Here is a 27,523-nt window from a genome sequence, read left to right on the forward strand (position 1 = left end):
ATGACAAAAAAATATAATAAAATTAAGCTTTATTTCATTTTGGACAAAATTTATGTAAGTTCTAATCCGTCCAATTTGTAAGCGTATTTCCTTTTCAAAAGATCTTTTCAATTCAGCTACTAATTTAAAATTTAAAATACCAACCGATGGATGGTATTATATTACATTTAAAATTTTAAAATTGATAATTTACTTTAAAGAGTATAGAAAATGTGGGTTACACATTTGTGCATATTAAACCTATATAAATCGGACTTGTTACAAAACAAAGGATTATTCCAAGAAACAAAATGATTTTGTAAGGATCATAGAACTATTTTCTGCAGGCAAACTATTATATACACAACTCAAGAAAAAACAATCTAGGTCAGTACATAATCGTATATAACAAGTGATGGATTTTAAATAAAATTTGCATTTATGTACATTTTTTAAATTTAAAAGCATTTTCAGCCTTAAAATGAACTGTTGATGTCATCCAATATCTCTTTGAATCATTGAAAGGATGAGATATGACTGTATAGAAAGTTAAGGGTGTAGCAAATGTTCAATTTTTTGGACATTGATAAAAGTTCCTTTTTTCTTGAAAAGTCAAATTGGGCGTTTGTTGCGCACCTGAGGCCCTACATCCTGTTTTTCTGAGACGAGATCACGAGAGGCAGAGTCCACGAGGCCACGAAAGCGCTCCACCGACCAGGCGCCCACCACCTGTTCGATCGAATGCCGCCGCCGGCCACCGCGCGCGGCGCCCGCTCCGCCGCCTCCTCCACCCCGTTAGGCGCCGCCGGTGGCGGCCGACGAGGGCCCCTCCCTGACCCCTTGGCGCACCCGCTCCCGACGCCCTTACCAACCTCTCCGGCTACGCCTTCCGGACCTCCGGGCTCCTCCATCCTCTCGCACCAGCGCGCCGCCCTCGGGCCGCCTCGGGCGCCCCCGTTCCAGGACCGCGTCGTCCATGCGCTCCTCCTCCTGCTCCTCGAGCCCGCAGGCCCCAAACCTTTCGCTCCCACCGCCACCCGTTCCGTCCGCTCCCACTTCGCCGCTCTACCCTCTGGTTCATCTCTGCCGACCTCACCGGCGGTGGCCGACGCGCTCTCGCCGGATACTCTCTACTTTCCTGTTGTCCAGAAGACCGTCTCTGACCGCAATGCCCATGTCTGGGCTGTGTTTGTGCCACCATGATAGGAGCTTGATGGTCTAGCTAAGAGAAGAGGCTGAAAAGGAAGGTGCTCAGGAAGAACAGAATGTGCCCCCCTGAGTTCCTGACCCATATTGATTGAGGTTAATACTTCGGAAGTTCGGATTTACCCTGGAACAGGTGTGTCATGTGTCGAATTGTGGGCATTATGGTATACTTAGCCATTTTGCCTGCCAATGTGTGCCTTAATAAACTCGATTGGTGGATGGAGGGAAAGATGCATGAATACTTCTGGCCAGGCATGATTCGATTGGGAAGGAGGTGGGTGACTACGGATGCGAGAAACGCCCAGGGTCTTCTGGCTTAGCTCCACAAGGTGGTGGGCTAGACGACCTAGGTTCGAAGCCTCACCCCTTCTAATTATTTGATATTAGGTCCTTCCTAATATTCGCGTTTTTGGTGACCAGGGATGTCCGCCTGGCCTGAGTTTGTCCCATGAAGTGGGAAGGAGTAAAACAAGTAAGATGGATTACCTAAGATGTGGTGGTTCCCATGTTCTTATTGGGATCAGGGGTCCAAGGGAGGACACAGTTGAGGTAAAGGATGATGGAGTTCTGCAAGAGCACTTTTGGTTTGAGGCCTGAGAAAGTGAGATATCAATGGTTGGGATTGAGCACATGAATCAATCAAGTTCTTGGATCACGTGATCACCCGCTGGGTTATCTACCAACCTTACAATATACTGCTAATGGAGGAAACATTGTGAGTGACAAGGGTGTTGGAACACTCTTATAGCAAAGCCTTCAGAGGTGGGAGGTGCATAAGGGCATTTAAGGAGTCTTGAAGTTGTTGCCACGTTCACCAATGCTGTACTCTGGGCAGGCACGCACAATCCTCAGATGACAAATTTCTCGAGACCATGTATGATTAGTACATGTACACAGACAACCGGAAGAAGATTGTAGGTTCTGTTGTTATGAAACTAGTAGCACTAGCAGTACAAACAATTTTTAAATGTTTATTAAACTATAGAATTTTAACACGCATTATATTGCTTTTAGGCTTAAGGATATTAACTGAAAGTCATGATGCTTATTTACCCATTGCAATAGGACTATACATTTATTCCGCATGTACTCTACTGTCTTTCCCTAAGCTACCAGAAGTAGGAGTATGTGATTACTGTTTTGTTCTTTTTGCTCTTGTAGAATTCCACTAGGTGTGATACTGAATTATCTATTGCTGCTCTTTTTTTGTTTCTTGCATTTCAAACAGAACAACCTTGAATAAAATCTATAGTAAACGAACTAGCAAACAAGAACAAGAGAATTTCACATTTATTGATCAAATCTAAATTGATGTGAGTTCTGTAGTCCTTGATGGACATGCAAGTTGCTTATCCTCACTTTTCAGAACAAATAATCTCATATATGATATAGTTCCTGCATTTTCTAAAGATTCACTGATCTTTCTTCTCTTTTTTCTTTAGGAACAGTTCTATTGGAGCAATGTTCCTTGACTCAATGATAGCAGTTGGAATTATTTGCATGTACTGCTTGGAGGTGGCAGACCACTGGCTATCAGATGCTTCCTGCAGGGGTAATGTCTGGGTGTCAAGGCTCCACCACCATTAGGACCAGCCAGGTTTGATCTTGAGCTGGTGCTGACTGGGAGATTTGATAGATATTCTTGTTGTGAGGCTGATTGTTTTCAATTCTCTTATAAGTTACAATTGATGCATTGAGTGATTAAGAACTTAATCTACTGCCAACTACAGATTAAGATTTACCCAGTCACTGGGCTTCAGATGAAATATAGAGCTATCTCCCATTAAAATTAAAATAAAAAAATATTTCCAGGATAACTATTCAGGTTATGCTTGGAAGTTAGGTTTCTCTGTCTGTTTAACCTACCATTTCTGCATGGATGGAGAAAATCATTGATGTTGTTTAGTATGACTTAATATGTATACTATCATGGGCATGATTAGATGACTGATGACTCTAGGGGCCTAACTCCCAAGCGGTACAACCACAATGATAACTGTTGCCCATGCCACAAGTGGCATGGAAGATAGACTAAGGAACTTTTCTTACTCCTACCAACGGTAGCATGCGACTCCTTTTCCTACAAAATCTAGTTTCTGTAAGCTCAACCTAATTGCTTTTAACAAATAAAGATAACATTGAGGCAGCTAAGATCCTATCCTAAAATAACTTGATAGTTAAGAAATCATAGGTGTACCTAGCTAGTGTGGCTGTTGCTGCTTGCCTCTTTTATGCTGCAGCAACTCATTATGGTAACCATGAAAAGAGTAATGGACCTTAATGGTCTGGAGTCTGGACATATGCAGCAGAAAAATATGAATAGGGAAGGGCAGAAGAGGGAGGGAGGTAGATTACGCTTGATTTGTTCCTCTGTACAAGTCTCTTTAAATAAAGAGAGGGCTCAGCACGGCAATAATCAAATCTTAAACATGGGGAACAATCTGTAGTTTGATGGAAACAATTAATGAAGTAATTGCTTATTTCATAGCCTTATTTCCTAACACATGATCCCACCTGCCAAACAGTTCCCTCTCGTGCACCCACAGGACAGTTTAGAAATTACTCTTTGCCATAATTACGGATTTAGTTCAACTCTTCTGTATTTAGTAATGTTGTAGTGGCAATGGAACGAGTGAATTTATGCTTAACAATGTATAACTCTGTTTCCAGCAACATGGGCATAAGACTATGATCAGTGATCACCGCCATCTTAAAGGTGATTCTTTCCTGCTGCTGGTTGTAGTTACCTGTTCTGTTCTATTATTATGGATAGCAATTTTTTACATGTTCCAGTTTATGCATAGAACAACCTAATATGTGACCAAAAAGTATGTCATCCTCATTAGTTTCTGACTTTAATAGTAATAGACCCAGTATTCTCTGCATTCCACATGAACAAAAGTGAACTTTTGAAAAGGGCAAAAGAAAAAGAAATCCAAAAGTTCAATTACTTAGTGTTTTGTTGCATAATAATGCATGACAATCAAGCATTAGTTTGAATCAATCCTACATCATCAGCATTCTCTGTACGTCACATATAATAAACAATTGGGAAGGGTAAAAGCCTGATCTGTGATGAATCTGATGATCAATTTTCTTATTTTCTTAATGAGGGGTAGTGTATTGCATATTGCTCAAGAGTTCACTTTGAGGGAGATGACTGGTGGACTTTGTAAAACCTGTTTGAGTGGTGATGTAAGGAGCCCCTGGAAAGTGACTTTACCTTGTTTTGTCATATTAACCAATTGGCTGAAGTTCTTAGTGACGTCATTGATGATTTCATGTTGATATTGATATCTGGTTCCCAGCTTAACTTAGTAGGTACTATGTAGTACAAAAATATTAGTGAATAGTGAGCTGCAGCTGTATGTTTGTACAACTGTATTGCTGTAGGACATGGAATTATTATTTCATGGTCTAACCTTGCTTTTGATATTTGTAGTTGTACTTATGTTTGCATTTTGTATGGTGTCTATTTATCATTTATTTTGTTAGATGTTCCATCATGCGGATGAGCGTATAGCGTTTTTATTATGTTAAATCCTGGCTGCCGCATTTGTGCCCACCTTACTGTACGAGGTTTCGGTGGGCCCCTTCGTTTGAACTAAGTCAAAGGGGATGTCCTTCCCCCTTGATCGAGAAAAAGATGTTCCATCATGTGAGCATAGGCTGTAGGTGTACATACAGTACATATATGTATAGCTCTTCACCTGGTGGAAAGTGTTAAATCAGAATAGTATAAAATTTTAGTCCATGCATTCTAAGATGCTTCAGTTTAAACATATATGTTTATTACCAGATCTAGGAAATTATGTGCTCCTGCAACTTCCATTTTTTTGTAATTCAAACTGATATTTCCATTTTTGTTTCGTGGTGCAGTAATAATTATTTTATTGGCAAAAGGAAGGAAGATTTAATTTGGTTTTTTACTAGTATGGATGTGATGTTTCTGAAACATAATTTTGCCACACATTGTTGGTGTAACATACAGATTGAGGTATTGAGTGGTACAATATATATAATATATCCAATATGCAAGGAGCCAACTGATATCAATCCATCAGGTTTCGCAGTGTTAGAACATTGGTCCGTGATTCATTAATGCCGCTATGGTTAAATGTCATATAATTTGGTTTGTTTTACTTGAAACAGTAATTGTTGGAATTTAGTCACCCTGGTTCACCCCCATGGTATTTTACCATGATGCTATTTTGCACGCTAGAAAACCAGCCCTTCCCCCTATGAGAGAATGCATACTCTTAAGTTTTGTTACATCAATCAGCCCTCTATCTGTACGATCCAGTACAATTTTTGGCTAAAGTTGGCTGTCCTGCCTCCTGAGGCAAAATTATACAGCATTCGTTTGCTAGTTGTCACATGTTTGGTTTTGGTGGATCTTTTCGGTTGGGGAAACCCATCTGTGAATTTTACGTATTCGCTGTTCAGCATAGGTGCACTTGTCAATTCCGAATGTCAGACTGATAAATTTTCACTTCGATTAAGCTAAGTATGAGGTTATGAGTATACAAAGGAACCATTTATTTTGTTCTCTTTGTATTGCCCAAAACACAATATCCCTTTATGGCTTGTATGTGGGGCTTTGATTTTTGTATCTATTGTAATCTACGGGACCCAGCAACAAATTCATGTTGGACCTCCTTTCGTGCTTTACCAGTGCTTCATTTTTTTCACAACCACATAATCCCTCTATGGCCTACGTCAACTTGGAGTGGGGTTGGGTTAATTATCTAGTAGCACTGATGGAATGATTTTTTGTGGGGTTCACACCTTTCCCTTTTGTGGGCCACTGTTGTAATGCAGAAAGTGTTATGGTGAGGACGGCTCGTTGGTTCACAGGGTCACCAGCCTATGATACCATGGGCAGGAGGGAAGTCATACAGATGACCTACCGTGTTTATGGTCTATTAACACCATATTCATCAGAAAATAAGTGTATATGTTCTTGTCATTGCTTTTCTTTTGCAGGATGACCAATCCTGGAGTACATTTTGTTTTAAAAATTTCACAGTATATCCTTTTATCCTTTCTGGAGGTTACAGTATCTTATGGACAGTTGGCTTTCAGGTATGTCATGGGTATCCTGTGTGTATTATCTTATAACTTTATAAGCACCCAGAAAACTAATCTCGATCAGTGTTGTTCATATGCAGACTTGCTAGATTAAAATTTACTCTCATGACCTAAATGCAAGTTAGGAGGTCACTGATATAAGATTAGATTAATCTGATCTTTTTATCTCTTTCAGTTACACATAACGAACGATTTCCTTCCCAATGTGAGGCATTATCCTGTCCCTGTTGCTAAATCGTGTCAGATTAACTTTTCATACAGGATCACAGTTAGAAGTTGAGAAGCCATTTTCACATGATGGAACCCTTTGTATAGTAGTGTATAATGTCTGCATTAGATATCTGGCCCCTTTCAATTATACGTATTGGATTTCTGCACTACCCAAACCCAAACTTGCCTGGATAACGACTGCTCTCAACAAAAGCCTTATCATTCTGGTTTGTTTGTTCTTCCATATCTTGCGTGACACACCATGCCGTTTGTTGTTCTTGTTTTCTTCTTTTGTGCAGCTCTCCTTTGCGTCATGGGATTTGTTTCTCTATCCTATCCTATGTGCTGTACACCATCCCGTTTTGCGCAAATCCTTTTTTTGTGTGTTGGGCCGCTTCGGCTGCTGCGGTTCAGTCCTTTTCGTTGCAGCAACAATGAGTTCTGTCAAAAATGAATAAAGTTGTGGCATATGTTCTGAAGAATATAATATATTCCCTGTGTGTGAGAGAGAAAAAAAGGGCCTCATCTTTTGTTTTGTCCCTTTGATGACAGCTCTGGATTCTTCAGTTTGGTCTACTGGGATCATGATGGTGATGATATCCTGCAGGGCAACCATATCACCGTGGGGCAGCGCAGAAAGAAAGTAACAGGTAGAAAGGTAGAAACAACGTTCGAGCAGCTTCTCTCTGTTATGTTTTTCAGATTGGAGAATGGAAGAAATGCAGAATTATTCTCCATTCTGCGTTGCTGAACTTTTTTTTTCTCTGAAATGAATTCAGGTCAGAGGCATTGACATTGACCAGGAAGAGGATTCTTTGTTCCTCCTATGTTGTTTGATGTGATTCATGCTGTTTATCAGATGAACTTGACTGTAATTAACAGTGGAGAATTCTTTCTGGTGAAATTTTCACAGGAGGAATCAGTCTCTCGTCTTGGTGGCGGTTCTTGATCCGCAGAAAATTGACCGGACTGCTGAACTAACGAACTGCCATTATTATACAGTACCCCGTGTGCTTTTCCCGTTTCTATCGTCTCCTAAGCCATTGACCAAAATTTATTGTACTTTAACTACGGATTTACTCCTAATTGAATACAGGCGTACGCGTTGCCGAGTCCCGTGTGTCACCTCTCCTGTCCCGTTCACGTTTCGTCGAATTATATTATTCTGAAAATTGTAGTCCGTTTTGTTCACGTTTCGTCGAATTATATTATTATGAAAATTATACTCCGTTTTTTTTATATAACGCCATTAACCTTTATATGTTTGATCATTCGTCTTATTAAAAATTATATAATTTTTTTTCAACTTAATTTATCATCAAATATCCTTTAAGTATGATTTAATTTTTCTTATATTTACATAAAAATTAAATAAGATAAATGGCTAAACGTTTATAAAAAATCAACAATATGATACATTAAAAACGAAGGTTGTATAAATAAAAAGGGTACTGCCTTTTTGCCCAGGAAAAAAATAAAGGAGAAGAGAAGATTAGGTAGAGTATACTCGTGGGGTTTTTCTTTTAATCTTTTGTCGACGTGCGAAATTCACGCATGCCCTTTTCTTTCCCTGAGCTCACGTGCGTCAGCTCTGAGCCGCCCGAGACGTTGAGATCCCCTGAGGCTGCTGGATTTTATAATCCTAGTTGTGGCAGCGTTACACGTGATGATCGCGCCAAGGCAGCATGGGACAAAGCGAACCGGCTAAGTTAAATCCTTGTTGCTGCGGTGATGATTTCTGTGCACGAGAAACGGAATCTGTGTGTATTATTGTTTTCTGGATTTCGTTGTGTACTTGTGTAACTGTGCACTTGTATATACTACATAAACTATTACTTAAGTTCAGTTGAAAATTCGGTTCGATTAGGATATGCTTTAAGTTGTGTAGAATTGTGAAATATTTCTCATTTACCTTATTATTAATAATTATATTATTTTCTATAAGAAGCTATGTTAATTCCATTGCGTATTAATTCTACTTAGAGAAACTATAAATTATGATTAGTATATATATGATGATGCAGGCCCTCATGGTTTTTAAAAAATAATACATCCATTCCAAAATATTGATAACTAGATACATTCTAACATTATAAATCTAACCTAGGTAGCAAACTTTGAGACAGAGGTACTATGTTTGTTCTAACTAGTATAAGCACTTATCGTGAAAATAAGATACCACATATATTAGCTAAACTTTTAAAAATAACTCTTAAATGAAAAATCGATGAAAGTTCTGACATATAGAACAAAATATGTTAAACTTAGTATTATTTCGATTATCTTCGTTGAGAAACTAAATCTCTCTCACTATTATATAAGGTAGGGGTTTTTTTTTCTTGTTCTTTTTCTATTTAACTCGGTCAAGTTTATCACTGTGATATTTAAAAGGTTTAGCATGGTGTTTATAAATCCTATATTTTTTCATTGCTACTATGTACGAGTACTATGTTTTAATTTTAGTTTAAGTAGATTGTGTTTTGTTCAACCGCACTCCCGCTACAATTTTGGCTGGATGCAACTCAAACCAGCCACAGAAGATCGGTCTAGCACGTGCCAACGTGCTGCTCATCCCAATGCCGCCGTGCCATGCGCACCATTTCCAATTTTCCACCCGCAATCTATTTAGGCTTTGTTTAGTTTCATTTTTTTTCCTAGAAACATACTCCCTCCGTACTCGCAAAGAAAGTCGATTAGCACAACGACACGGTCTCCAAAACACAACTTTAACTTTTTGTTTCTATAAAAATATTTATTGAAAAATGATATATGTATACTTTTATGAAAGTATTTTTTAAGATAAATCTATTCATATAATTTTTACATTTTCAAACTCAACAACTGATAGTTATTCATGATTTATATTTCCAATGTTTAACTTAAACATTATCCTAAACGACTTCCTTTACGAGTATGGAGGGAGTATATCATATCATTCGACATATGCATGAATCATTAAATATAGATAAAATAAAAACTAATTGCACAGTTTGTATGAAAAATCGCGAGACAAATCTTCTGAGCCTAATTAGTCCATGATTAGCCATAACTGCTACGGTACTTACATGTGCTAATGACGGATTAATTAGGCTTAATAAACTGGGTTAATAAATTCGTCTCGCGGTTTCTATGAGTTATGAAATTAGTTTTTTCATTCGTATCCGAAAACCATTTGACATCCGGTCAAACGTTCGATTGGACACCTAAAAATTTTCTTTTCACGAATTAAACACACCTTTATCACTTCTATTTCGAAAATTCATTTTTAGAAATGCAAACAAAATATATACTCCAACTGTTTCATTATAAGTCATGACTTTTTTTTGTCAAAATTCTTTATGTTTAACCAAATTTATAAAAATATTAGCAACACCTACACCACAAAATTAGTTTCATTATATTTAACATTATATATATATATATTAATAATATATTTTAATTAAAAATATTATTATATTTTTTATAAACTTGAAGCTTAAAAAAAGTCAAATGACTTAAATTACGAAACACGGATAGATGTATACAAGAGGAAAAAATATCTCATATTTCGAAAATCTATTTTTCGAAATGAATAGAGAGAAAAAAAAACAGAAAGAGGCTTCGCTTTGGGCTCCTACTACTACTTATAGCCAACTTCCCCGAAAGCGATCCCTCCTGCTCGCGTCGCAACCTCGCCTTATTATTTTTCCACTCCTCACCTCGAATTATTCCAATAATAAAAATTCCACCCAAATTTCCTCGATTCGATTCTTCCAGCGAGCTCCGTTCTCTCCTCTCCCCCCTCCTCCTCTCGCGTGGTTGCGCGTGCGATCGGAGGCGGCCGGGCTCGATCGATCCGCGCCGAGATGGTTGCCGTGGCGGCGGAGGCCCCGATCCGCGCCGACGCCGTGCCCGCGGCGGCGGCGGCGGCGGCTGCGGCCGCGCCGGATGCCGCCCCAGGTGAGGGGGCGGATGCGGCCGCGGCGGTGGAGGCGGAGGCGGCGGGGAAGGATGGCGGGGAGGAGGTGAGGGAGTACAAGAGCGACGCGAGGAAGCTGGAGGAGCTGTTCAAGAAGCTGAACCCGTCGGCCGAGGAGTTCGTGCCGCTGGCGCGCCGCCGCGTCGGCGGGGACGGCGCGCGCCGGCTGTCGGCGGACGCGCCCGTGTTCGTGTCCCCCGCGATCGACTTCTACTCGCAACACCCGGTGCAGCAGCCGCCGCCGATCCAGGTGCTCCCCGTGGTGGTGGGCGGTGGCGGGGGCGCGGGATTGGACTCCAGCAGCGACGGATCCACCAACGGCCAGCCGAATCGTCGGGTAATCGATCGCCTAATCGCGCTGCTGGGTTCGGTGCGATTAGTTTCGCTGTGGGGGGTTTGGCGTAGATTCATTGTGGCATGATCGATCTCTATCGATCGATCGATCGATCGATTGGGATTTGGGGTTTAGGGTGATGTTGTTGTCTTCATTGCCGGAGTTTTGGTCTCTGACGCGATCATTCCAGAATGTTGATTCATGGGCGAGGGGGGTTTAGTTCTAGTTAGGTTATGATATTTATGTGATCAATTTAAGACGAATTTTCCTCGAGGACCAATTGATTTGATCTTGTACCGATCGTTCTTATAGGAGAGTTATCGAGTCGGTGCTTTTTTGCATGTTTGTTCACTGATAATTCAACTGTGATACATTGATGAATTTTTGCTGGTTGTATTTTGATCGAGTTATTTTTTCTTCTGGTTTTTTATGTTGACGTTTTTGTTAGAGAAATTGCTTGCCACGATCTGTACAGTTCTATAGTCACTCTAGTGGGCTTTACGTTTTTTCTTTGTTGATAATTATAAGATGTATTTTGTTACAGAGAAGGAGTAGCTTCAACCAAGGGAGGAGGAGGATGGGAGGCCGACCACGGCGAACTGATAGGGAGGATAGTGTGCGGCGAACTGTCTATGTATCTGACATTGATCAGCATGTGAGAATATAGTAGAGAATGAGCTGTTACATTTGCTTTGACATTTATTTTCCTGACTGACTGACCTGAAGCTTGATCCATTCGTTTACAGGTGACTGAACAGAAGCTTGCTGAAGTTTTCTCAAATTGCGGACAAGTATGTTTCTGATATTTTAATATTAATTACATTTGTGAGAAAACGGACTTTCTCTTTTCTTATATCTTGAAAACAAACAAGCAAAGTTGGTTGTCTTGTCTGACTTAATAATTTGCAAGTGAAGAGAATATTACTGTTATCATCATCAACACCAACAATAGCCATTAGTTTCAATCAAGTTGAAGTAGGCTAGAGATGAAAACCAAGTCAAACCGCATGAACCAAAAGGTATATTTGTACTAAAAATATAATAGAGATTCTGACAGATATTCTGTAGTAAAATACTTTGATGACTTATGCATATTTCAAGCTAGAAAACTAACATATATGTATAGTATTTTGCAGAGTAGATTTAAATTCATTTTGGTTAATACTTTATAACACCAGAGTGACAAAGAGTGATTTTGCATTGTAAGTATGGAGCACAACTTTTCTCTATGGTAAATGACTAAATGCAGTTGGGTGCAACCCTAAAGTTATGATTCAGTTGAATGCCACTCTAGAACAAGTACAGCAGTTACTTTCGACAGCTGCTTGTTTTAGATTGTGACCTTGCCCGGCCTGAATGGATTGTGACTTAGCACCTAGACAAGACCAACTTGTCAGAAGAATTTATTATTGGCAGGAGGTAATAGTTTCGGAAAAAAAGGGAGATCACAAGATGAGAAATGGAAGAAACTTGCAGGAAAGCAACAGTTAATATTTTAGTTGACTAGCATTTGATAGAGCCAATATTCTGTAGTTCCATTTTCCTGAAATGCTTACTTCAGTATGCTGGTAATGGTGTTCGCTTTTTTGTAATGTAAACTGAATGCAATTGCTAAGCCAAAAACCGAGTTGTATTGTTTTGTTTGATTAACATCATGTAAGGTAATTGCATTAGATGTTTATGCTTATGAAATAGTAACATGATATAAGGTATCTCCAAGTTAATTATGGTTGATTATTAATGGAAGTCAAAATATGAGTAAATTGCGCTCGTGGTACATGAACTTGCTTGGTGGGTGCAATTAGGTACAACAACTTGTAAATTGCTCGTTTTGGTACAATAACTTGCCTAGTTTGTGCGAACCTAGTACAAAACAACACACACATGCAAAATTGATCTAATGTGTAGTACCAGATAACCAGAGTGAGACATATGCACGCTAGCAATTGTTTGTAGTTGTGCAGACCCAATCACACTAGCTTAATTTTGAACATATCAGTCAACAACAATAATTACTATATTGCAATCTCTTGTAGGCTGCTTGCACTACTAGAGTACGGATTTTATTTTTCAAAACAAAACAACTACTAGCGCGCAAAGATCAATTTTACTTGTGTGGATTATTTTGGCCCATGTTCGCACAAACTAGTCAAGTTATTGTACCAACATGAGCAATTTACAAGTTGTTGTACCTATTTGCACCCACATCACAAGTTCATGTACCACGAGCGCAATTTACTCTCAAAATATTGTGTGCTCAGATTAGTAAACATGAGTTGTATACCCTATTTGGCCCATCTACAATAAAATGCAGGAACTTGACATCATGCGTACTGAGTGATGAGCTGAGCAAAGTTCAGTCACAAAACAGTATCGTTTCTGTACTTTTTATAGACTTTTTCTTAAATGAAATTGATGCCTCAAAGTTAAAGTTGTGCTCCGTTGAACTTTCAAGTTCGATTTCTTTCTAGGAAATCCAGTAAACTGATCCTTTTGACGGTAGCACTAGTACTACTTTTGTGGGATAACTGCTCACTTTCACTTCCTTTTTTTTTTTTTTTGCATGTTTCAGTTTCTAAAGTGTCAACCAAGTCCAATTATACTGGTTATGACGTATAGATATTTGGTAGTAAGGCTTTAATAACACGCAACTAATAAGACTATATTTCTTCATCCCTGCATGCAAATGGTGTGCCTAATGTTTGATTCTTAGCAGACTGGACTTAATTTCACACCATCCTAATTGACACACCCATTAATGACCGTTAGTAGGTGCCTTTCAAGAAACATAAGGATGATGTTTGAAGCCATATGGTGTAAATAGGTAGTTTGGCATAAATTTTTCGCGTGCCAGTTCATCCACCTAAAAATTCCTGAATCTGCCCCTCTTATGCGATGTTTCTGCATGGGTAACACTTCATGCTACCTTTTGCCTCATTTGTCAATACTACATCTGTTTTCTTACAACCATCTTCTGCACTTATAGGTGGTAGATTGCCGTATATGTGGTGACCCAAATTCAGTGCTGCGTTTTGCCTTTATCGAGTTTGCCGATGATGGTAATTCAACGCAAAATTCATCTCGCATGCTCATTTGTTGCAAGAAGCAATCCTGAATGAAGTTCCCTTTTTCCTGCAGTTGGTGCAAGAGCAGCTTTAACACTTGGTGGAACCGTGCTTGGTTATTACCCTGTGAGAGTTCTGCCATCTAAGACCGCGATTTTGCCGGTGAACCCTAAATTTTTACCTCGAGTAAGTAAACAGATTCGGGTATTTTGATATTATACTAATTGATTTACTCTGTAGTGTAATAATTATTGTACTAGTTGATTTCCGAGATCTGTAGTGTAATAATTAATTGGCATAATTTCGTTTCTCTCTCGCAGACAGAGGACGAGAAAGAAATGGTGTCAAGGACTGTGTATTGTACTAACATCGATAAGAATGTGAGCTGATCTCTCTATCATTTCTGTTATGCTTATAATTGCACGTATGTATTAAACCATATCTAAAAGTTTGGCCTACAAGATTTAGTTCAATTCCCTTTGAATGAATGAACTAGCTGAAGGCTCACAATATGTCATTGTTGTCCAAATCACTTCCTAAGTAACCTGACATGCTACAAGCACTTGGAGCAAAGCAACTGAATGAATGTGATACCAGTGCATTAAGAAAATATCATATGTCAGAAATACATATTGTTTTGTTTGCACTGAGAAATAGTAATTGTAAACCTTTTCTGCAGTCATTTATGAGCTCATCTTTCTTTGAAAATGCAAATTCTTGATCCATGATTCAAGCTTCTGTAACTTCCCAGATCAATAGAAACATTTACCTCAGTGCAGCGTTATTGGTCTTCCTCTTGTGTGCCCCATGCAAGATAATGACACTGATGTGGACCACTAGAAACCTTGGTCTCTAAAGTGCCCAACTGAGTCTTAATTTTACTTAATCTCTTGAGTTGGTATCTTGATTAAATTACACCCAGTTGGCCAATTATGGTAAATCCTCGGCTCCTTGCCTGTATTTCGATGATTTTGATGTAATTCCGTTAATCCATATTTTCATCACACAATCCTAAAAACAGTTGATCTGATGAAGGGCTGAATTAATAACTTGTCAAGGTTGGGAGAAGACTAGGTTTTATTGTATCTGCGTATAGCTTTAGCCATCTGTCCTAGCATGGAATGTATCTATTGTAGATCATTTACCTACAAGGAAATGTTTTGTGAACTTATAATTCTTTTTTTTGTATATAGCTGAGTTGGTGTGTTTCTTAAAAAAGGAGGGTCATTAATAATTGGATTCTGATCCTCCACCATTGTGTTGTAATATCATTGTAGCAGTAAGTCTTAAATTATTCTTATAGCTATATATATTTTTAATTCTCTTCTATCATCAATCTTTCCAATTTTAGTCTGAACAAACGTAAAGCCGAGTTAGATTTTGTGCTCATTTGCTTCTCAATCCTCAAATATTAATAGCCATAAAAGATAACCCTGATAGAACAAGCATCTACCATCTCTTCAACTCCAAAGTCACTCCACTCAGTGAGAAACCAAATAAACAAATTGAGCAAATTCTACCACACTTTTCATGAACAGATTTGTTTTTCTTTTCTTTCTTTTTGCTTCTAGATGTGTAGATCAAATTTAGCCTTGCATGTTCGTGTTGTGACAGTGACATAAAATTATAATCTGAGTTAAAATTTTCAGAATTTTTTAAGACCATTTGGGTCACATGCAAGAGATTAGGGTATGTGCCCTTACTGTGTAAATTGACTTTCTCAGATAAATAATGAATGCTATGATCTAGATGTCTTTTTGTTGTTTGTTTCCTAATTCTGGTGTGGTAATTGTACCACAACTTTCTGCATTATTTAATATCTTGTTTCTAAATATAGGTTCCTGAAGATGCTGTGAAGAGCTTCTTTGAGGGGATGTGTGGTGAAGTATGCCCAACTATTTTATCTTACAGATATGTTTTTTATGGTTAAACTTGGATACTTCCCTCAAACTGTCTGTGTTTTCCCTTTATGTGTAGGTTGCTCGACTGAGGCTACTGGGTGATTATGTGCACTCCACATGCATCGCGTTTGTTGAGTTTGTTCAAGTAAGTAAAACAGTAAATTTTACTTTAAATATTGCAAGTTAATGAGAATGTATCATTTTATGTTATTGAAAAGTGCTGCTAATTGTCAAAGAGGTTACCAATGATAAGTTTTGTTGTTCTTTTATCCATAATCTGTTGTTTGCAACAAGTACATAAACAATAACAGCAAAAACATAGAAGTAGAATTCAATTGATTTCTTTTTTTTTGGCAATAGAACACTATTTTGATATTTTGACAATTGAACTTAAGCAATCATCTTTTTTTACGTTTCCTTTACTGCAAACATTTGAATTTTGTCTTGTTTGAGCTCTGTTACATTTGAATGACTCAATTTTGTTATAAGTTGCTACCATCTTGATAGCATGGTTATAAAAAAAGTTCACAAGTTCATGTAGATACTGGAGTCTCTCTCTCTCTCTCTCTCTCTCTCTCTCTGTGAGAAATAAACAGTAGGGAGGACCCTACTGAACATATGGTACATTAATTACTAAAACGGGTTTACCTCTTGGTCAGCTAGATCAGACACAACACAAGAAGAAAGAATAAACCACACAATGCTTCAGGCAAGAAACCCTTGAAGACACCCAAAATCTGAATTGACTAATATAACTGTTGAACCAGAGTACTGAATGTGACCCTCACAATATAAGTGGAATAACCACTGTCAATTATTAAGGCAAACAACATTGCATATTCATTGAGCAGTTGTGATGACTGATGAGCTCTGTGAAAACTCTCTTCACTGAAGTCACTTCGTTCTGTGCAACTTCTAGTATGGTAGTCTGAGAGACATTCAGAGAAGTAACCAACTTAAAATCGATCAAGTTGGAACATCTTTCATTGAATTTCCTAGAGAAGAAAAAATGATCCCAGTCTTAAGATCGTCAGGGTTTGTCTTTTCACAAGAAAAAAAAAGGACCGTCAGTTAGCTTCCCCTTGAGTAGTACACAAAAGAAAATTGTGTGTTAAAAGCATCCAATTTGCTCTTCCACATCCATGAAAAAAAAATCAGATGAAGCTGCATATGCTTCAGATGTTCCAAGATCATCTGAGTTCATATGTAATACGGATATTTTTGTGATATGCCATCTCAGTTGTATATTGTTGTTGTCCTCGTTGCCATAGCTTCGTCCTTTTATTTTCCTCATTCCCTGAAACGTGTTGTACCTTTTTCTAGGCATTGACCATTTTACACTTTGTTCATGCAGGCAGACTCTGCTATTCTTGCTCTGAGTTGCAGTGGCATGGTCCTTGGAGCGCTTCCCGTCAGGCAAGCAAATACCCCCTATGCGTGTTCCAAACTAGTATATTGCAACCAGTTACGGCCCGATTGCGCAATAGACCTAACTCTTTTTCTTGCTCTGTTCTGCAGGGTGAGCCCGTCAAAGACACCGGTCCGGCCCCGTTCGCCCCGTGTGACGTCGCACTGAAACCCGGCTCTCTCGTCTGAAGCCATCGTCCAGGGCAGCAAAGCCTCCTCTCTAGTCTGTGTGGCCTTAGAGACCGTCTGTCGCGTCGCGGATCAGTAATTGTCGTCGAAGAGAGTTTGTCCTTTTGGTTATTCTACTAGTCTTAGCAGAAGGCCCCCTACATACCGCGCTGATGTGTTCTTGGATCAGACAGAGACCAATCTGTATGTTCTCCGGGAGCTCTATTTTGACCCCCTCTCATCTCTCCTCTGCCCCCCAACTTATCACCCCCTTCCCTTTTGTTAATTTGTTATCGATGGATGCTGTAGCGGCCTTTGACAGGCATTGGAACAAATAATGTCTATGGCTTGTCCTATTTTCACCGGCTACGCTGTGAATTGATTCATCATCCCTAACTGGAGTAAACTCTGGTGGTGTTCATATTCGTGCACAGAGATCGCTGCCGCCCTCCGGACAACTACTTGTCGTCTAATGTTGTTGCAGGGTCTCGGCGTTACACGGGTTGTTGCCAGAATAGATTCTGTGGTAGTTCAGGTGAGTCTTGGCTTCTGCTCTGGCACGTGTATGCCTGCATCTGATATTGTGATTTCTGATGTCTGTGTGGCTGTCTTCTGGACTGGGGGGTTTGGTGTCAGGAATATATGCCCCAGTCTCGTGAAACATATGCCAGTCGGCAATGCTGTACAACGCAGCAGCTGTAGCTGTTCATCGTAAAATGATTTTTTTTCTTTTTACTACTCTCTTTTCAAGTCCTAAATTTCTATATTTTGAACACGAGCTAACCACTTACTTACAGTACTTTGGCCTTAGAGCAAGTTTAATAGTATAGCTAATTACTGGCTCTAAATCATCTATAAGTAATCTAATAGCCTATTCATACAATAGTTAACTATAAAAATATACTACATCATTAATACCCGGTTCCACCTCTCATATACATATAATGTCTTGGAATCCTTTCTTCTCTCTCTTCCACATAATGTCTTTGATTGTAGCCCACTTTCTTCTCTCTCTTCTCTTTTCTTCTCGATATGTAGTTATAGATGGCTTATAGCCTGCTATTGTACCTTCTCTTAGAAGCAAGTACGCATTTGCTCTATCGCTAGCATGCAGCCGCACGTATGTGGCTACGCGCGTGGTGTGAAAAATGGAATCCTTTACTCTGCAAGGAGAGAAACAAAATTTTCTCGGAGTATTTTTCATAATTTTTATTTCAATCTTGACATACATTATATTTTTTTTTTCAAGAAAGGAAGACGATCTGGAGCGGCTATACTTTCTATAGAAAGCAACAATGTAGTTTACATATGGTTTTTATGGGGTTTTCAACTGACAAAGCAACAATGTAGTGCATGTTCTGCAATTCTAGCTAATTTAGGACAGACTAGAAAATTGACGCGCCAATAGGCACGCCCATTACTTTTTCTGTTTGCACTGTATAAAAAAAATATACATTTGATATTTGATAGAACTATTAATAACATTTTTATTTTTTAGGTGGAACCTACAATAGATAGTATTTATTAGAAGATTTACATTGTCATATTTCTATGCAACAAAACTTATATATAGATGTTTTCACGTTTCACCCATATTTGTATTATATTTCCATGTTCTTATTTGATAGGGTGAAAATGAAGCGGATTCAAACGGATAGTGGTCATACCATATCATAAACCATATTTTTTTAAACGGATTCGGAACGGGTGCGGATAGTGTACGGATGCAGATGCGGAGCGAATTGTTTCGGATATCGGAAATGGTGCGGAATCGGTTTGGAAACGGAATAAATTTGTCGGATGTTATGTGTGTATGCAATCTATACAATATCGAGTTAGCAATGCAAGACACAATAATGCAATAATCAATAAACGACCCATCGTAATAATTATAGGCTTAAGTGCTAAACAACATAAATATATGATGTCTGTAATGTAAAAATACAACTATGCAAGTGAGACATGAGACAGTGAAAGACTCTTACTAAGAAATCTAGGTTAATTGATGAATTAGGACATTGGATGGACTAATTTATCTCTATAATACGAATTTCGTGTGCGTTCTCCGTCGGAGAGACCTACCACGTGGCACTGCGTGATTCACGGATTGCCCTTGGCGCCGCAACGGCATGGCAGAAGCGGCCTCATCTGTCGCCCCACGCATGCGCTCGAGGCAGCTGGTAGCTGGGCTTTGACTCTTTGAGCCTAATGGGCTGCACTTTGGCTTGGCTTTCCTGTCTCAGCGTAGCCATCAGGCAGCATTTCCACTTCATATTTATAAAATGGTCCTTGCATTTTATTTAAAGTTCATAACAATACCTTCAGTCAGTTATATGCAATTGTATACACATAGGATGATTGTATCAAACAAATAATTACTTGACTGTGTTTTAGTTGACGAGGAAAAACAAAATAAGTCAATATTTAATACGTTTAAATATTTATGTTACTACCTCCGTTCCAAAATAAGTGCAGCCATAAATATCCGTGTTTAGCACTTTGACCATCCGTCTTATTTGAAAAATCTACGAAAAATATTAAAAAAATTAGTTACACATAAAGTAATATTCATATTTTATTATCTAATAACAATAAAAATACTAATCATAATCTTTTTTCAAATAAGACGAACGGTCAAACGTTGAACATGAATGGTGCTAAAACTAAACTTATTTTGGGACGGAGGGAGTACTATGTTTAGGAAATACAAATACAATATATGCTTTCAAATTTGGGGTGAAAATGGAGCGGATAATATCCGATCCTTTCCACTCCGAATCCGTCTGAAACGAAGATATTGTATGGCTTTTAGAAATCCGGCGGATATGGATGCAGATGCAGATATGGTATCTCTAAAATCCGGCGGATGCGGATTATTCGATATTTATGTCGGATTATCCGATGGGATGTTTTTCGGATAATCCGAAATTATCAACACGTGTAACTACTCTATCTATTGCATATAATTAGGACATTGGATGGAGTAGTTACACGTGTTGATAATTTCGGATTATCCAAAAAACATCCCATCGGATAATCCGACATAAATATCGAATAATCCGCATCCGCCGGATTTTAGAGATACCATATCTGCATCTGCATCCATATCCGCCGGATTTCTAAAAGCCATACAATATCTTCGTTTCAGACGGATTCGGAGTGGAAAGGATCGGATATTATCCGCTCCATTTTCACCCCAAATTTGAAAGCATATATTGTATTTGTATTTCCTAAACATAGTACTCCCTCCGTCCCAAAATAAGTGCAGTTTTAGCACTATTCATGTTCAACGTTTGACCGTTCGTCTTATTTGAAAAAAGATTATGATTAGTATTTTTATTGTTATTAGATGATAAAATATGAATATTATTTTATGTGTAACTAATTTTTTAAATATTTTTCGTAGATTTTTCAAATAAGACGGATGGTCAAAGTGCTAAACACGGATATTTATGGCTGCACTTATTTTGGAACGGAGGTAGTAACATAAATATTTAAACGTATTAAATATTGACTTATTTTGTTTTTCCTCGTCAACTAAAACACAGTCAAGTAATTATTTGTTTGATACAATCATCCTATGTGTATACAATTGCATATAACTGACTGAAGGTATTGTTATGAACTTTAAATAAAATGCAAGGACCATTTTATAAATATGAAGTGGAAATGCTGCCTGATGGCTACGCTGAGACGGGAAAGCCAAGCCAAAGTGCAGCCCATTAGGCTCAAAGAGTCAAAGCCCAGCTACCAGCTGCCTCGAGCGCATGCGTGGGGCGACAGATGAGGCTGCTTCTGCCATGCCGTTGCAGCGCCAGGGGCAATCCGTGAATCACGCAATGCCACGTGGTATGTCTCTCCGACGGAGAACGCGCACGAAATTCGTATTATAGAGATTAGTAGGATTGAAAAATGACCACAATGATATAATTGCAATTTATGTGGGACAGAGGTAGTACATCATAGTTGTCATCCAGAACATGCACTCCAGGCAAATAACAGCACTGGGCAAATATGGAAAAGCACATAAAGCACAACAACTCCTAACATAGAACCCTAAACTTCAGAACCTAGCCAACCCCAACCAGCGACGAAGCTTGTTGACAGCGCTCGCATCGCCTATTAGCATCAATCATCATTTCTAGAAGCAGGGGCGGATTTAATGTAGAAATGATGGGGGGCCTTGGACCCCATTCAAAATTACACTCCTTAGGTATATCCCTAGTAGTATGATCTATGGGCCCCACTTTAATTGGGAGGAAGGACCCCAGTCCCCAAGTTTTCGTTCCTTTCATCACAATCGCGCATGCATGGAGGGGACGAACGGGTGCTCCCTTTCTCTGATTCTCTCAGATTCCATCAACTGGAAAATCCGCAAATTAGGGATTAGGGAAGTGAACGGGAAGCGAACCCGCCATCGTCTCACCCGAATCGCCGCTTCCTGCCTTCCTTGACCGCTCGTCATCGTCAGTGCCTCAGCCTCAGCGGCGCTGCTCATTCTCTCCTCTCTGCCTACCCTCTCCTCCCTTTCATGCTGTCAATAGTTATAGTGGATGGATCCATAGGTCCTCCTCCTCCTCACGTGCTCTATCTAATTAGCCTTCCCATGATTTGGTAGGTGAGATAATGAACAATTTTGTTTATTAAAAATCCAGCAGCTATGAACATCACCGGAGGAAGTTCTAGTGCAAATGCATCTAGACCAATACTAAGAAAAATCTGGAGTGCCTCAACCAATTGATATGGACAAGTTTCCTCGGATACAGTAAAAGGAATAGAATGGCAGTTATCATCCCAACGTGAAGACATAAGAAAATATTAGACACAATCACTAATGACGTGATTGTCGATCGTTTCCATAAAATGAAACACCGTCGTGAAAAGGGTAAAAAGGATGCCATGTACTATATTTATAAACCTTATTTCTTATCTATATATACTAGTTTCAGTAATATTTATATGTATATGGCTTGTGTTAACTTATGTTGTTTCTATAGACAATGACATTATTTGAAAGGCATATATATATTACTATTAAAAATAATGTAATATCTCATAGTTTTTAGAAGCTGCAATAAGGTGAGTTTTACTTGGCTTTCTAACTATTCTATGAGTTATATAGATACATGCCCCCCAGTTATTTTTTATCCTGCGTCCACCCCTAGTCACTGCACTCTCAAAAGTCATTACCCTGGAAATGCGTCTATGTACAACTTGAGCTGGCCAAGGGCCAAGGCATAATCGGTATTCGGTCATGAAATAGTTCAGTCCAATAAAACCCCGAATCCAATTGTACTGCTTTCCCATTCCAAATGTTGTCCTATTGGGGAATTTAGTAGGTCTAATGGGCAAGCATGGTCCGTGTGTATCTCGTCCGTGTGGGTAGATCTAGCCATCTAGGGTCTCATTATTTGAATTATACTTATTACTCCTCCGTTCCTAAATATAAGGGGTTTTGGTTGGATATGACACATCCTAGTAAAACGAATCTGGACAGGCTTGATGTCCAGATTCGTTGTATTAGAATACATCACATCCAACCAAAATCCTTTATAGTTAGGGACGGAAGGAGTACTTATAAGCTAAAATTTAAATTTTTGAATTTGAGTTTTTTCATCGTAGTTTATTTTACAGTATTTGCTTTTGAGTCGCTAAGGACATGCATTTAAAAGGTTTACTCACAAAATGATCTTTTATTTTCTAATGGGCGAACATGTTAAATCTAGTCCGGGTGTGTATCATCATGAGAAGCTATCTAAAAATACTTTATATTCCCTGTAAAATCATTTGAATCAGAATCGAATGTATAAACTTTTGGTATACGAAGTGACCTTAATTAGAAAAGGAAATCCGTGTGGGTGAAAAATAGAAAATGGAAGTGCGGATCGATTGCGTGCGGCCGTAGGCCATAGCCCATTCGTCAGTAGGCCTGGTTGTTGCCGAGATTTGCAACCCAAAGTAAGGAAGGGATAAGTCCACTTTGATTCCTTGGCCAATCTGATTTATGTCCTTGAACTATCTTGATTCCCTGATTATTAAAATCATTGTAATTTAACTCCTAAGCGGTTTTGAGAGTGGTTTTAAGACTCCCCAGTGCTAGTTGGACTAGGCAAACGTGCTACATCAGCGAAAACCACTTTCAGAACAGCCGAGGGAGTCAAATTAGATCAATTTTAATAGTTAGAGAATTAAGATATAATATATTATAGTTGAGGGATAAGAATTGGATTAGATCTATATTACGAGGGAGTAAAAGTGGAGTTATTAATTCGTTGGGAAGAATGCAACAGATTTTGAAAGCATATGCAGCTTTGAACAAAATAAGGTGACAAGGAGAAAACAACGATGGTGCAGACCTGCTGTGGGTAAACTGAAGATAAACTCTGATGGAGCTTATATAGCTGAAACAGGGGAAGGAGGATGGGGTTTTGTAATTCGGGATTCGGAGGGAGAGGTTATCCTGTCAAGTGCTGGTAAGATATCTTGTCTGCTAGATGCTTTCCAGGCGGAAGTTGTGGCGTGCTTGGCCGGAGCAAGGGCCGCGAATGCACTAGGAATGGGCCATATCGTTTTTGAAACTGATTCCATTATCTTGAAGCAAGCAATGGATACCGATGATCACAGACTTGCAGCAACGGGTGGCTTGTTTTATGAATCGAAGAAGCTGATCGGAAGTAATTTCCTTTTCTGTTCCTTTGTTTTTGCGAAACGAGAATGTAATAGAGTAGCGCATGCTTTAGCAGCTTTGGGTTGTAAATGTCCTCGGAACACTGTTGAACAATGGGACAGTATGCCTCCGGCCATGGAGGACTTGGTGACCAGCGATTTTGCTGAGTCCTTAAGTTAATGGAAAGTTCTTTTCCTCTCAAAAAAAAATCGTATTGGTCTCTCGAGCCCATTTTGCCAGCCCAATAAGCCCGGTCGTGGGCCCTTATTTTCTATAATCGGGGGACAGTAAAAAAAAAAAACACAATTTGACCACGTTGACCAATTGGGTAAAATTGGGGACGACACAGGTGAAAAACAGCCGCGCCATTTTGACCAACCGCGGTCGAGACGGGTGGCCCCCACCACCTACCACACTGACTGATGAGTGATGACTGATCTATCAACCAAACCAACTCCCAACTCCTCCCTCCCTCCGCCGCGCCACGCCCACCCACGCATCCATCCATCGATCGCAGCCAAATTCTACTCGAGCTGAGCGCTCCGAGCTCTCTCGATCGATCATGGCGTCCTCCCCGCGCCATTCCACCCACCACCCCACCTTGCTCCTCCGCCGCCACTACCCCAACTTCTGCGCCCTCGCCCCCCTCCGCCCGACCAGGCAACTCCCCAGCCTTCCCCAGCAGCAGCTGCAGCAGAAGCAGCACGTTGGCCATGATCCGTCGCCGTCGGAGCCCACCACCGCGGCCGCCTCGCCGGCGACGGCGGCGGCGGCGGGGGCGCTGCGGGTGGGGATCGTCGGGTTCGGCAACTTCGGGCAGTTCATCGCGGGGGGGATCCAGCGGCAGGGGCACGCGGTGCTGGCCACCTCCAGATCCGACTACTCGGGCTACTGCGCCCGCCACGGGATCCGCTTCTTCGCCACCGCCGACGAGCTCTGCGAGGCCGGGCCCGACGTCCTGCTCGTCTGCAGCTCCATCCTCTCCACCGAGGCCGTCGTCCGCGCCATCCCCTTCCGCAAGCTCCGCGCCGGAACCCTCGTCGCCGACGTGCTCTCCGTCAAGCAGTTCCCCCGCAACCTCCTCCTCGAGGTACATACACCAACACTTTCACCAGCAAACACATCACATCAATTCAATCGTCCATTGATCGCACTGGTTGCTAGTAGCCACCAACACCATCTCTCGAATCAGATCTTGCTGCCTCCAATTCGATATCACCATGTCACTGTCATTGGAGATTAGCCACACTAATCAGCATCCAACACGTACCGACCAACCTACTAGAAGAAACTCTAAACTAGGGGGAGTCATCCGTCTTGAAAGGCGGAGGATAGTACTATTCTTTTGGTCTTGTTGGTTAGTGACTTTGTGGTAGTGACATCGACACACTAGACATTTTTTGATTCGAGGTCCTGCCAAGCACACGACGCCAACACACATTTGGCTTGATGTGGGATGTGTAACTGCACTACCGCTAGTATTAGTACAATGGTGCTCTCTCTGGTCGAGAAACATGTTACTAGTGTTTTGGACACTGATAGGCCTCTAAGATACAACTTTGACCAGACTCTTTATATTGTCATTTATTTGTAAAACATGATAAACTTTGGATATTATGAAAGTGCTCTCCGAGAAAAATCTACAAATCATTTTCATGCAGCACCACCAGTTAAAAATATTTGAAATGATATTGATGTTTAAAGCTCTAAAGTTTGACTTAAAGCACACCCAAAACAACATGCTTTCATGACTAGATCGGAATACTACATTAGTTGACTTCATTAGTTAATTATTGTGGAGTGATACATTTTGTTAGATCCTCCCTCCGGGGTTCGGGATTGTATGTACGCACCCCATGTTTGGGCCGGAGAGTGGAAAGCATGGCTGGAGTGGGCTACCTTTTGTCTATGACAAGGTCCGTGTTGCCAAGGAAGGGGATCAGGCGGCCAAGTGCGAACAGTTCTTGAGCATCTTTGAGCGGGAGGTAATTCGGTTGATTGATTTATCTGTCAGAATTTTATGTTCTTGTTAGTTACAGTGGATAAAACCAGTGGAGTAGTTCTTGATACCTGAAATAACTGATGACAGTTACTGAAGGCGTGCAAACTGGTTGTGTTTCATTTTGTTTCTTTCTATTACTGGCAGGGATGTAGGATGGTGGAGATGTTGTGCGAAGAGCATGATCGCTATGCCGCGGGAAGTCAGTTCATCACTCACACTATTGGGAGGTGAGCAACAGGTTATTTATCTGGAACCATTTCACCTATTAAATGTATCTTCTGGTGCTTGTTTAACATGTCCATTTGTTTATTATCTCACTGTAATATACACACCAGCTCTGTTTTTTTATATAAAAAAATCATTTCCATTTATTTATTAGAGTCCAAAAGCTAATTTTTGTACCATTGAAGCAGGATTTTGTCACAGCTAAACCTTGAGTCCACACCAATCAACACCAAGGGTTATGAGACCCTTCTGCAACTTGTAAGCAGAGTTAACGAAACTCTTGAAGAGAAAACATCTTATCCTTTTTTTATTGTGTGGGGAATGATATTCTTTTTCTGAAACTTTTCAGACTAAGAACACGATAAGTGATAGTTTCGATCTGTACTATGGGCTTTTCATGTACAATGTGAATGCCACAGAACAGGCAAGTTCGCTCTCCATGTGATGTGTCATCCTTGTTTCAAATTATTATTATTTACGGTCATGTGATGGAGATTGAAATCAACCCCCAGATAATTATTACTATGAGGGATAACCAAAGATCAAAACTTAGTGTGTAATAACATGTACGGTTTGTACGTATATTGTAACTATTTTTGTATCTATGGTATGTGCAGATAGACAACCTGGACAGGGCATTTGAGAAGGTGAAGCAGATGCTCTATGGTAGGCTGCATAATGTACTAAGAAAGCAGATAGTAGAGAGGGTCCCAATCCCGTAGCCCCTTCAGTAAATATCAAATGAAGCCCAGTCCAGTGCTGCTGGGGCCTGGGAGCCTGGGACCCCTCTCTTCTCTCCTGTAAGGTTGTATCCACACAGAAGAAGTTGCACATATCCCATATCTCTGCTACACCCACCCCTACACTTGACAAAACACAGAATTAGGCTAATACCATGGCAAATAGGTGACAATTGGAAAATACCATCACATATGTGAATAACATGTGGGTCCTAGGTTAAAATATCAATGTCATAGGCAATAATTTTTTCAAACCCTGTTGTGATATTTTCATTGGTACCAAGATACTAATTCTAGATGTCTTTCTCAGTGTTGTGATAGGAGCTGTATGCATTCAATGTTTCTCTTAGGTGTTAGCTAAATATGCAAGGAATAAGATGTAATCATGTCCTCTGTTTTTGTTCTTTCATGAGTTGTAACGAAATTCTTTTGTTCTTTTACACTGAGCATGAAACAAGTTATGATATAAGAGAATGCTTGTTTGAAAATCCATCTCCCATTGGCACTATAAACTGCAGATTATAGTCTCATCTGTATTGTTGCTAAGATCTAATAATAAATAAATTGCCT

The 27,523-nt window shown here is 39.8% G+C and overlaps 2 protein-coding genes and 1 long non-coding RNA gene across 7 annotated transcripts; all 3 read left to right on the forward strand.

The window, feature by feature from the left end:
* The first annotated feature begins 628 nt into the window (after window positions 1-628).
* LOC127778113 (uncharacterized) lies at window positions 629-7,687 on the forward strand. Of its 5 annotated transcripts, XR_008018410.1 has the most exons (7): window positions 629-1,535; window positions 1,606-2,099; window positions 2,628-2,782; window positions 3,856-3,901; window positions 6,007-6,270; window positions 7,039-7,144; window positions 7,266-7,682. It is a non-coding gene; the product is annotated as an uncharacterized LOC127778113 (long non-coding RNA). The 5 variants fall into 5 exon arrangements; XR_008018408.1 differs by having other exon boundaries at window positions 3,856-6,270; window positions 7,266-7,686; XR_008018409.1 differs by having other exon boundaries at window positions 2,628-3,901; window positions 7,266-7,685.
* Window positions 7,688-10,134: 2,447 nt separating this feature from the next.
* Window positions 10,135-17,715, forward strand: LOC127776570 (polyadenylate-binding protein-interacting protein 8-like). Its single transcript, XM_052302986.1, has 10 exons — window positions 10,135-10,781; window positions 11,323-11,433; window positions 11,525-11,569; window positions 13,765-13,837; window positions 13,917-14,029; window positions 14,164-14,223; window positions 15,681-15,728; window positions 15,821-15,889; window positions 17,099-17,160; window positions 17,263-17,715. Exons 1-10 carry the CDS (start codon window positions 10,332-10,334, stop codon window positions 17,318-17,320), a joined length of 1,089 nt encoding a protein of 362 aa, XP_052158946.1. The 5' UTR covers window positions 10,135-10,331; the 3' UTR covers window positions 17,321-17,715.
* A 6,701-nt stretch (window positions 17,716-24,416) lies between these two features.
* LOC127775676 (arogenate dehydrogenase 2, chloroplastic-like) lies at window positions 24,417-27,441 on the forward strand. Its single transcript, XM_052301956.1, has 6 exons — window positions 24,417-25,076; window positions 25,804-25,971; window positions 26,133-26,215; window positions 26,402-26,471; window positions 26,563-26,637; window positions 26,831-27,441. The coding sequence occupies exons 1-6, from the start codon at window positions 24,549-24,551 to the stop codon at window positions 26,933-26,935; spliced, it is 1,029 nt and encodes a 342-aa protein (XP_052157916.1). The 5' UTR covers window positions 24,417-24,548; the 3' UTR covers window positions 26,936-27,441.
* Window positions 27,442-27,523: the final 82 nt, after the last annotated feature.

This window comes from Oryza glaberrima, chromosome 6 (genome assembly GCF_000147395.1).
Source record: "Oryza glaberrima chromosome 6, OglaRS2, whole genome shotgun sequence".
Classification (NCBI taxonomy): Eukaryota; Viridiplantae; Streptophyta; class Magnoliopsida; order Poales; family Poaceae; genus Oryza; species Oryza glaberrima.

Excerpts from the sequence above, each read along its gene's own strand:
- LOC127776570 (XM_052302986.1), top strand. The coding sequence starts at position 10,332 with ATGGTTGCCGTGGCGGCGGAGGCCCCGATCCGCGCCGACGCCGTGCCC. Across the intron at positions 13,838-13,916 it reads TATCGAGTTTGCCGATGATG|TTGGTGCAAGAGCAGCTTTA; the intron begins GTAATTCAACGC and ends TTTTTCCTGCAG. Across the intron at positions 15,890-17,098 it reads CGTTTGTTGAGTTTGTTCAA|GCAGACTCTGCTATTCTTGC; the intron begins GTAAGTAAAACA and ends TTGTTCATGCAG.
- LOC127775676 (XM_052301956.1), top strand. The coding sequence starts at position 24,549 with ATGGCGTCCTCCCCGCGCCATTCCACCCACCACCCCACCTTGCTCCTC. Across the intron at positions 25,077-25,803 it reads CCCGCAACCTCCTCCTCGAG|ATCCTCCCTCCGGGGTTCGG; the intron begins GTACATACACCA and ends ACATTTTGTTAG. Across the intron at positions 26,216-26,401 it reads ATCACTCACACTATTGGGAG|GATTTTGTCACAGCTAAACC; the intron begins GTGAGCAACAGG and ends CCATTGAAGCAG.